Source organism: Mandrillus leucophaeus, unplaced genomic scaffold (genome assembly GCF_000951045.1).
Source record: "Mandrillus leucophaeus isolate KB7577 unplaced genomic scaffold, Mleu.le_1.0 Scaffold206, whole genome shotgun sequence".
NCBI lineage: Eukaryota > Metazoa > Chordata > Mammalia > Primates > Cercopithecidae > Mandrillus > Mandrillus leucophaeus.
In genome coordinates, this window is record NW_012102099.1 from 199346 (window position 1) to 210934 (window position 11589).

General features: G+C 51.5%; 1 protein-coding gene across 1 annotated transcript in view; it reads right to left on the bottom strand.

Moving 5' to 3' along the window:
• Positions 1–6879, bottom strand: part of BPIFB4 (BPI fold containing family B, member 4) — a 32122-nt gene extending 25243 nt beyond the window's left edge. Inside the window, exons 1-7 of the mRNA XM_011979760.1 lie at positions 6820–6879; positions 5944–6053; positions 4880–5000; positions 3495–3557; positions 2699–3218; positions 1576–1680; positions 407–550 (exon numbers count right to left, since the gene is read on the bottom strand). Coding sequence (XP_011835150.1) covers positions 407–550; positions 1576–1680; positions 2699–3218; positions 3495–3557; positions 4880–5000; positions 5944–5988 — 998 coding nt within the window. The 5' untranslated portion in view covers positions 5989–6053; positions 6820–6879. The remainder of the gene's footprint in view (positions 1–406; positions 551–1575; positions 1681–2698; positions 3219–3494; positions 3558–4879; positions 5001–5943; positions 6054–6819) is intronic.
• Positions 6880–11589: the final 4710 nt, after the last annotated feature.

The window sequence follows — 11589 nt, forward strand, 5'->3', positions numbered from 1 at the left end:
CCATTTCACAGATGAAGAAACTGGAGCTCAGAGAGGGCAACAGAACTACCCAAAATCACACAGCAAGGAACCGTGAAACTGAGATATGAGTCTCGGGCATGCTCCTGACCATCCAGATCGAAGCCTTTTCAAAGCTGGAAGGAATGTGTGTCACAATGACATATTTTCCAGGCTGGTCGAAGGCCCCATCCTGGGTTTGGAGGGACAGCCCATGAATTCCCATCAGGCATGTACCAGGTCAGGAACAGAGGTGACAGTGCAGCCGGCTCAGCATGAGTACTCACCACCCCACAGCATCATCATCCTGCCCACCCCAGTGCCTGTGGGTAAGTGAATGCAATGTTGTGTGCCAAAGACAGACCACTCCAGCAACCCCCAAGGCACTCCACTGCTCGCTGGCACTCACCCTCGCAGCAGCTTGACTTTGACGCCCCCTAGGAGGGTGTCACATCGCTCAATGACCAGCCGAGGATAACCCGTGCGTTCCATGGTCAACCGGACCTTGGCTGTGATGTTCACTTCCACTGCGATGTCCAGGAAGCCAATGAGACTGGAGGAGGCCAAGGGGCCAGGGAGACCATGAGTCACCCCCCAGCCGCCAGGAGCCCTCCCTTACCCAGGCCTGTCCTTGCTGCTCCTGCCATCTGTTATGAAACTTGTTCATCTCTAAGGAACCCAAACCAGAAGTCTTCCCTGGTCCCTCAAGTCACATGTGAACAAGTCTATCTCCCCCTCAGCCCATGAGCTTCAAAGCCTGGGAAAGGGGCTCAGCACACACTCTGGTTTCCAAGGTGACCCCCAATCGCCTAGCTTGGTGAACACGACCTCATCCCACACGGATAAGTCCACACAGAAGCCCACCCTCTGAGGTCCTCTAGTCAGCACCTCGTGCATGGAAGGCCCTATTCCAGGAGGCATTTTGCTTGCCTTTCCCCACTTACAGCCACGGTCACCTGGAAAAGGGGGTGACCTCATTATCGCATTGCCAGTGAAGACACTGAGGTGACATTGGGGAACTGGCCCAAGGTCACACAGCTTATGGGAGAGTCAGGACTTGAACCCAAGCTATCATCTGACTCCAGCCTCCCAGATTCACTTATTTATTTAGTTATTTTGAGATGGAGTTTCCCTCTTCTTGCCCAGGCTGGAGTGTAACGGCGAGGTCTCGGCTCACTGCAACCTCCACCTCCTGGGTTCAAGCAATTCTCCTGCCCTAGCCTTCCAAGCAGCTGGAACTACAGGGCACCTGCCACCACGCCCATCCCATTTTTGTATTTTTAGTACAGACGGGGTTTCACCATGTTTGCCAGGCTGGTCTCGAACTCCTGACCTTAGGTGATCCGCCTGCCTCAGCTTCCCAAAGTGCTGGGATGACAGGCGTAAGCCACCACGCCTGGCCCAGCCTCCCAGATCTTAACCACTGCGCTAGGCTGTTTTCACAGCTGACAGATGGCCTCTGGTCCAAGTCTGTGGGCATGCGCTGGCAAAAGTTTAGGTCTTCCTAGCCTCTGTGTTATGGATACAGAGGCTGTGCCATAGGGTAGTGGGGACCCCTCCAGGGCCAAGGGCACACACCTCTTCCCGTTGATGGCCACACAGGTGTACAAACTCAGGTAGACACCCACGCCGGGCAGGAGCCGCACAGACACTTGAGGGAGGGTCAGCTCCACGATACGCAGCCTGCTCGGGACACAGAGCGGTGGGAAGAACGCCACCCCAACTACCACCCGCTCACCCGAGCACCCTCCCCTACACCCCTTTTCTCTGCTCCCCAACTGTTCCTCCTGACTCTAAAGACGCTAGACACCCGCAGTTCAAGGACAGAATGTGGAAAACAGAAAAATTAAGGCAAAAATGCCACGACCCGTAATCCCAATGCCCAGAGGCCCGCTGTGTGCGTTCCATATATTTCCTTTGAATCTTTTCTGCATGTCAAGATGCCATTCCCTCCCTCTGCTCATCCCTGCCCCTCTTGCCTGGTTCCCTCCGACACATGTAAGTTCCTCTTGCTTAATTCCCTCCTATACATTTTTCAGATTTCAACTTAAGGTCCTCTTCCTCCAGGAAGCCTCCCTTGACCTCCCTAGGTAGGTGAGCTGCCCTGTTATAGAGATTCTTATTTCTCCATGAACTTCTTGCCACTGTCGAAACTGTATGTTTATTTTTAGGCTTCTTATCAATGCCCACGTACCCCAGCAGCCTGCAAGCTCCATAGAGACAGGGAATGTGTCTTTTCTTGGCTTACCATTGGGTCACGTCCCCAGTGCCAACACAGTACCCTGCACATAGTAGGAGCTCTGAATAGTTGTTAAATTAAATATTGACTATGAGGAGCAGGCTGAGCATAACAGAACTTATGATATATATGTATAGTTTTAAAATCCTCTGGATCTTTTCCACTACACTGTATTACTATGACCATTCTATAGATGAGGAAACTGAGACTCAGAGAGATGATATCAATGGCCCAAAGTGACACACAAACATGAAAAGTTGAACTGGGTCAAACTTAGGACTGTTTCATGCCAAGACCCAAACCATGCAACTTGGGGCTCTTAAGACGTCCAATCCTGAGGCCAAGCCCTGAAGCGTGTGGGGCTCTGAAGACCTTCCCTCCCACAACTCCAGCTTCAGGGAGTGATCATCCCCGTTTGGAGGTGCACGGGGGCTTTCTGGAGAGAACCTGTCCCCTCCTTACCCTGTGATGCCTTGCACGGTGCTGAGGATGCCACCCTCGCCGAGCACGCCCAGGACACTCCCTCCTCCAAGAAGTCCTCCGTCACCAAGGAGACCACCTCCACCGAGCAGGCCACCTTGGCCTACCAGGATGCCATCGGCTGCCAGCATGCCTCCAGTGCCCAGCAAACCACCTGGGCCCAGCGCCCCAGTGGCGACTCCAGGTGGGATTTCTCCAGGCCGCAGCTCTCGCCGGTGAAGCCTGCCCACAGGTGCCGCCCGCTCAGCTGACCTGTATCGCCTGAGGCCCCTGTGGCTGCCATATGCATTCTCGGCACTGCGATAGCCACTGTTTCGGAGGTCCCTGATGCTTTCGTCGGTCTCAGGGATCTCACCATATCGGTATTGGTCCCCCAGCTGAGCAGTGCTGTCTTTGGCCTCAATGTGACCATACGCGTAATAACCACCAAGCTGTTTGCCGTTGGTATATACTGGGGGGGGTCCTCGGACAGGGAAGTCATTGTAGGGAATACCACCAACATCTCGGGGTAATTCAGTGCGTCCGTAGTCATTGTAATGGTGCTGGCCACCACCCAGAAGACCACCACCACTGCCACCCAACAGCCCCCCAGTACTGCTACCCAGCAACCCCCCACCACTGCCACCCAGCAGCCCTCCACCACTGCTGCCACTGCCACCCCCTCCACCCCCACCACCAAGCAGGCCCCCCAGGAGACCACCTCCCCCACCACCTCCACTTCCGCTTCCACCAAGCAGACCGCCCAGGAGAGGCCCACCACCATCACCACGGGCTTTACCCAAGGGCACCTCTCTCAGGGCTGAGTGGAGAGTATTGCTTCGCTGCAGGGTGCCCGAAATAGCTGCAGAGAGGCAAGGGCATCAGTCCAGGGTTCCTCCCTTCTTTCCACCTCCAGCCCCCAGGCAGCACCTCGCAGTGTTGCTCAGTTCCCTGGGCCTCACTTTTCCCACCAGCGAAGTGCAGAGGCTGAACAGGAGGACTTCTCCAGGCTGATCTAGCCCTAGCATCCTGGCCAGCTCATTTTCTGCTGGGTTTTGTCTGGTCTCATTTTAACTAGATTTGGACATCAGCCAGCCAGCCCTTCATGGATTTTCTTCATCGCCCTCCCTTCTAAGTGCTCTGCTCTTTACAGCTTTAAAAAATCAACTTCAGGCCAGGCGCAGCGGCTCATACCTCTAATCCCAGCACTTTGAGAGATCGAGGCGGGTGGATCATAAGGTCAGGAGTTCGAGACCAGCCTGGCCAAGATGGTGAAACCCCATCTCTAGTAAAAATACAAAAATTAGCCAGGTGTGGTGGCGGGCACCTGTAATCCCTGCTACTCGGGAGGCTGAGGCAGGAGAATCACTTGAAGCCGGGAGGCGGAAATTGCAATGAGCGGAGATTGCGCCACGGCAGCTTGGGCAACAGAGCGTCTAAAAAAAATAAAAAAAAAAACAAAAAAAAACAAAAAAAAAAACCCCAACTTTCTTATGTATTATCACAACTGATTCCTGGGAAATAGCCAAGGCCAGAAGTGTCCCCATCTGGTGGATTGAAATATTGAGGCCTGTGAGGTACTCAGAGATCACTTAGATAGGAAACAATCTCATTTTTTATGCTCGTGATAGCCTGGGATGAGTGGTGAGGGAGAAAGTATGAAAGTGAGTCCTCACACACCAGATGACAAAAGCGAGCTCCTAAGAATTGGAAGCAGGAATAATCGTAGCTCCCACTTTTGAGGGACTTCTAAGTCCCAGGAGTTGTCCTAAGTTTTCAAAAGGTCATTTCATTTCATTCTCATATCAGCTCTCTGAGATGGAGACCATAATTACACCTATTTCACAGATGAAGAAACTGAGGCTCAGGGAACTCAAGTTACGAGCTTAAAGTCATACAGTCAGGATTTGAACCCCACAAAGACTGATCTAGGGCCCTTAATCACTGTTCTCTGTTTCCTCTAAAGAATAAGCATAAAGTCACCAGCATGGTGCTTGGCACATAGTAGGTGCTCAGGAAATGATAGCCAAAAGAAAAAGGGGAAACTAAGGCCCAGAGACTAGAATTCACCCAGCCACCCGATGTGGACTCTGCCAGGAGGAGGAGGTCCCTGGGTATTTCAGAGTTGGCAGAGCTGCCCTGCTTGCCCTGTGCCAACCCTCACCCCTTCGGGGCTGGACTCACCACTGCTCAGCACATCTTTGGTCACCCTGAGGACTGTGTTTGTCTCTTGGCGGGTGCCACACACAGCCGCCACAGACAGTGTGGCCACACACCACGCCGTCCACATGCTGGCACTGCTTCCCTGCAGAGGAGAAAGTGCAGATGCGGATGTGGCTAGGCGCCACCATCCTGGCTGGCAGGTGGCACTAGGCAGCCCTAGCCAAGAGTTATCTCAGGACCCTGGGACCCAGAGACGGGGGAAGCCAGCCAAAGTCACACAGTAAGGCATGGTCCAGAATTCCAGATACCACCTTTTGAGTTTTTCAGATGGAAATGAATCTTGTGACATAAAGCAGACCCATTAAACACACTGTTTCAGAGAATGGATGTCTAATTAACTCCCAAGGTGGGATTGACAAATTGAGCATCAGGTAGATGGGTAATGGGGATTCCCACAAAAACACCAAACTGGGAGCAGGTAGGCTCTGAGGAACTCTCTCCAGCATCTACCTATCTATTCGCTCACTCATCTATTCCTCTACTCATTCTTCCCCTTCTTATTTATTCTTTTATCCATTCATACATTCACCCTACTATCTTTCCATCTATCTATTATCCATCTGTCATGCAAACACCCAGCAAGCCATATATCCATCCATCCAACCAACCATCCATCCAACCACCCATCCATCCATCCACCCATCCATTCACTCATCTACTCATTCTCCTCCCTCCATTTATTCATCTGTCCACTCATCCAACCATCCATCCATCCATCTTCCCATATATCTATCATCCATCTGTCATCCAAACAGCTGGCAAGGCATATATCCTCCCATCCATCCATCCATCCATCCATCCATCCATCCAACCAACTATCCATCCATCCATCCATCCATCCATTCATCTTTCCATCAGTTTATCTACTCATCAACACATTCATCTAGCCGCCCTTCCACCCATCCAGCTCACTGACAAACACTCTTCCCACCTCTTTGGAGGAGTCAGTTCTACACCGTGTGGTTAATATTAACGACTCTGAGTCAGAGATATCTGGGTCCTAATGCTTAGGAAAGAGACTTTACCTTTTTGAACCTCTGCTCCCAAATCACAAACAAGCTGTATCTCATACATAGTAGACACTCAATAAAAAGCAGCTATTGTTACTACTTTGGGACTATAATAATTCAGACACCTAAGAAGTGAGTGAGGAATGTTATGAGATTGGTGAGGTGAAACATGCATTTTGGAATGAGCTGCATAGCCTCTGGGAAGTTTCCTTTTGCTCCTTTCATGCCCTCACCCACTTCTCTCACTCCATCAGCCCCAGCTACACACCAACAAGCCTCAGAGAATCAGCACAGGGCATGGCCTCTCATCTGAGCCAAAAAATTGTTGGTTTCAGCCACCTCTGTTTAGGCACCTTCTCCTTTTTTTTCTGTCTTCGTTTCTCTTGGACTTCACAGAGTCCCCAGATTCTTTCCCCACTCCTATCTGCTCCCAGAAGAATATTAGAGGCATTCATTTACACTAGAATATAAAGGACTACTATATGCAAGAATTTTTTTTTCTGGCTTCCTCACCTCATCCCAACCTCATTTTCTAGAGAGCTGTGTTCAAAAAGGAATCACCCTTTTCAGTTAAAAAGATGGGTACCAATGGAAGGATTTGTGGCGTCAGCAAGCAGCTGAGAAGTCTCCAGGAGGTGGCAAGGACCCTCGGTACCCAACATCCCTGGGAAAGACGAGTGCAGTTCTGCTCACGCATGTAATTGGCATGACCCAGGCCTTTCTGTTGATTCCCAAGAGACTCTCCTGACTAGGCCCATGCTACAGACAAGACACCTGAACTTGGAGAGGGGCCATCGTGGTGGATCTCCAGGCTGGGACTCTCTCCTTATTACCTTCCCAGGCCTCTGCCTCCCCTGCCGGACACTGAGTAGAGAAGGGGCACCTCCTTACCCCCAGGAGGTCCCTGCCGCTGAGTCTTGAGAGGTCCCGTTCCCCAGCCCCTCTGCTTTTGGCTGAGTCTGGTCACAGATCAGTCTTATATAGCAGCCTGAGCCTGAGCCCAGACCCCAGAGAGGAAATACCATGTAATTACAAGAGACCGGAATTCAGATTTGCTCTGCAAATTGGGCACTGAGCCCCAAAACCACAAGGGTTTGTGGTTTGTGGCTAGTTCCAAGACCTGCACTCAGCCCCAGATGGTGTCACATGAGCTGGGTTTTATCAACCCTTGGGCTGAACACATTTCCGGAGACCCCGGCTAGGCCCCAAGCTTGGGGAACTGGAAGCACCCCCAGATGCATCTAGTTTCTAACTCTAAGGCAGGCACTAGCCATTCCAGATGATCTGGGTAGACAGGAGGTGCCCAGGCTGGACTCAGCATCAGGATGACCCAGGTCCAAACCCTGCTCAGCCCCCAACTCACCGTAGGACCTTGGACCAGCCACTTCCCTCCTCTGAGCCTCACATTCTTTCCGTCTGGTAAGTGAGTTTAATACCAGCCTCACAGGGCTGATTTTAGGACTAAGGGAGACGAATATGAATCCAACTCCTCAAACTTGGGACTGGTGCACGAATACGCAATTTTTTTTTTTTTTAATCAGAAAAACATTCCTCACTCATTTCTTAGGGGTCTGAAATAATAGTCCCAAAGTAATAACAATAGCTGCTGTTTATTGAGTGTTTACTACGTACGAGATACAACAAGGTTTTTCCCAACTATTTCCTCATGAAACGTTCACACCTACAGCAAAGTTGAAGGAATTGTACAGCGGACACGCATGGTTGCCACGTTGTTCCCACCAACGATACCCACCATTTACATTCTTGTCACATTTGCATCCGTTAGTCCATCTTTTATTTTCTATGCATTTGAAAGTTGCAGACATCAGTATACTACCACTAAACACTTCCCCCTGCATGCCATTCGGATTCTTTCTTTATATCTTTAAATACAGTGAAATGCACAAAACTTAAATGTTCATTTGCTGAGTTTTGACCATTTTTTACGGTCATGCAGCCCACACTCCTATCACAATATAGAACATTTCCACCACCCCAGAATGTTCCGTCTGCATTTTCCCAGTTGCACCCTCCAAAACCTGCTGGGACACAGCCCAGACCACTTCACTTGGCATCCAAGGCCTTCCATACACACATCCCAGTCTTCTCTTCACACAGAGCTGCTCATTCCTTCCATCCCCTCCTCATCACCCCCTGGCTTCCCTGCCTCTGGGCCTTTGCACATGCAATCTCTGCTGTCTACAAAACCCTCTTCAGATTCTAAGGGTCAAAAAGTCAACAGCTGTAGGAAGCTTCCCCCAGCCCCTACACTTCCTCTGGCCCATCCAGAGACCCCTCGGGCCCGTAGTGAGGTGTTCTTTCTCCAGCGAACCAGCCATGTGCCCCACTCCTAGGCCAGCACAGGCATAGATGCCAGTGTAACAAATGAACAAGTGAATGAATGAATGAACTCATCTCTTGCTCTCCAATGGACTGACTGCTCCCTGGTTGCTTCCCACCCCACAGCCCCAATCCAGGCTCTATCTCCATGTTTAATCAATGCCACCTCCTCCCTGCGCCAACCCTGCCCGTCTGCTAATTCTGAGAGGCGGGGAAACATTTCTCTCTCCACCAAGGCCTGCTTTCAAGTCAAACCGGGAATAAACGTGCTTCGCCCCCGACTCCCCAAGGAGACGCCTCCTCCTTCCTTCCTGGAGGCAGTGGGGGCTCTGAAGCCAGGCGTCTTTGCTATAGGTCCTGCCAAGCTCGGCTGATGTCACCCCTCACTTCTTCTGTGCCGCTGGGCCAACTCCGCCTTGGAACTCAGTTTCCCCATCTGCAGTGCGTGCATTGATGAAAACATTAAGAGCACAGGCTCTGGAGTTGGCTGCTGGGCTTGACTTCTGCTGCCGGTTCTTGCTGTTTCCTTGGTTGTAAGATGGTGATTGGAACCAGCCTGACCTGCAAAGCTCTGGGAACAGGGTCTTGCACACAGCTGGGCTCAGCGAGTGGCATTTGCATCCTTACCATCCTGGGTCCCACATGGCAGCAAGTCTGGAGGGCCATGAGGGCATGAGGAAGTAGCTTCAGCCCAGACCACCTCATTACCTCCTGTGCGGGCTGGAGGGGTTCCTGGAATGGGAAATAGGGACTCCAAGAGTCACACACTCCTGCGTTCCCACACCCACCAGCCCTTTCAGCCTCAACAGTCACTCTCCCCGGCCTCCGTTGGGCCACCTGCAAAAGGGGCATAATCACACTTTCCCAGGAGGGTTTTGAGAATTACATCAGAAATGCGTGGAATGTCCCTAGAGCGTGGAATGTCCCTGGAGCATGGAATGTCCCTGGAGCCTCAGATTTCCGTAAACAGCAGCCTCCTTTAGTTTCCCTTGATGAAAGCAAACACTGAGTAGGGGTAAGTTTTGCCCGGCCTGCTAGGAGCATAAACTTGTGACAATGACTTTCCTTCTCTGTGCCTCAGTCTGCACCCCTGTAAAATGGGGAAACTAGAAAGGACATTTCAAAATGATGCTACTCATCTGAGTAACTCAGCTCCTGGGTCTTCCCTATTTAAAGTCTTTGTGGTTCCCCATTGCCTGGCACCTAGTGTGATAAAAATGCTTGTGATACAAATATATTACCGTTTTAAATGGAATACAATGCAAAGAGGGCAACTGTTCCTTTCCCCACTCGTAAGAGGGCAGAAGCAATGCACACTATAGACTGTAGAGTGCGGTGCACACATGAATGTGGTGCCAGTCACCCAAGGCTCTGTGCCATTCTCAGTCCTCAGGCCAACCTGTCCCCTGGGTCCTTCCTGGCCGCCTTGAGAGGATTAGGGCAGCCCTGGCGCCAGGGAGAGCACTTGGGCTTAGCTTCCAAAAGGCACCTTTGTCTGGAGCAGGAAGGACATAGTGGGGGACGGCTGGAAGGACACCCAGATTCCCTGGGAAGTGACTCACCCCCAAGGTACACAGGGGTGAGAGAGTCACACTGGGCTGCTGAGATTAGAAAACAGATCCAGACCCACCACCAACCCTCCACTCAGCCCCTGCCCCCCTGCCAAGAACTCTCAGCCCTCCAGGGCTGCAAGGGGCTTCCTTCAGTCTTGCTTGATTCCTCACCCTAAGGGCGGAGTTCAGAGACTGGGGTCCAGAGGCAGGGGTGGGTACTAGGTTCAAACCTTGACCTTGTCATTACCTAGCTGTGGGGCCTTGCGTGTATCACTTAACTTCTCTATGCCTCAGTTTCCTCAACTGTATAATGAAGGTGAAGACAGTTCCTAGAAAGCAGGGCTGATTCAAGAAGCTGATGACATGACGTACCTAAAGCACTTAGAACAGCGTCTGGCACTTAGTAAGCGTGCAATAAATACAGCAAGAACTTTCTGGCATAGCAGTGAAAGCGCAGACTTTGGAATTCGAGTCAGAGGGGTCTGGTTCAAATCCTGCTTCTGCCACTTAGAAGCTGGCTGATTCCATTTCTCTGAGCTTCAGTTTCCTTGTATGTAGAACAGGGTGATAATACCCACCCATCCCGGGGGCTGTGAAGTTCAGTGCACTAAGGAATGTTAAGCATCCGACCTAGCGTCCAGCACACTGTAAGCGCTCATCAGAGGTCAACTGCTCTCACGTCTGCTCTCTGCAGCTGCAGGACTCACCATGATGAAGCAGACACTGTCCCTGACCTTGAGGAGCTCTTGGGCAAGTGGCAGAGTGAGACTGAGGCAGCGCCCAGTGTGGCCCATACAGTACTGGGCCCTGCCGCCACATGGGGAGGCGCTGTCCTGTGTGTGAAGGATGGCACGGGTTTGCCAGGTACGTTTGGAGGAGAGGGAATGTTCCAGGAAGAGGGAAGAGCCGTGCAAAGGCCTGGCTGCACCTTGTTACTTGTTTTCCAGGTGCCAGGCACTCTTCTCCGAGCTTTACAAGGATTGTCTGGTTTCATCCCCAGATGACCCGTGAGTGAGTACCATAACAGTCCCACTTCGCAGATGAGGAGCCCGAGGCACAGAGACAGCTCTGCTCCCTCTGCATGCTCCAGGAGGAATCAGCTGAGGTCAGGTCACAGGCAGCCTTAAATGCCAAGCCTCGGAGCTTGGAGACTTTCCTGTTGGCACCAGGAATCCAGCCACTGCAGGGCTGTCAGTAACAGTGAGAGATGGTCAGAGGAGGTCAAGGATGGGCAGGACGGGAATGGGATGGAAGAGAGAAGGGTGGGAGTCAGGGAAGGGTGTTCCTTGTGAGAGATGAGGAGGGACAGCTGGAGCTGTGCATGGAGAGGAGACAGAATAATGCAACTGTAACAAGAGCTAACGGGAACTGGGGGCTTCTTATGGATGGGTCACCATCCTGAGTGCTGGTTTAATCCTCAAAGCCATAATAGAACATCCTCAAGTTACTGATGAAGAAACTGAGGCTCAAGGAGATGAAATGACTTGCCTGAAGTCACATGGCCAACCAGAAGCCAGGTTGGGATTTGAACATGGGCAGCTAACTCAAGCCATTGATTTAACCATGATGGGAATCAGTAGCACTGGAAGTGTCTGGAAATCAGACACAGGAAGATAAACCCGAGCATGTCACCTGGCACTGGCATGTAGCAGGCACCAATAAATGTAGGGTGGATGAATGAAAAGCAAGGAGGAGAAAAGGGAAAGAGGAAGGGAAGGAGGAAGGGAAGGAAGGAAGAAGGGAGGAAGATGGCTGGATGGATGGATGG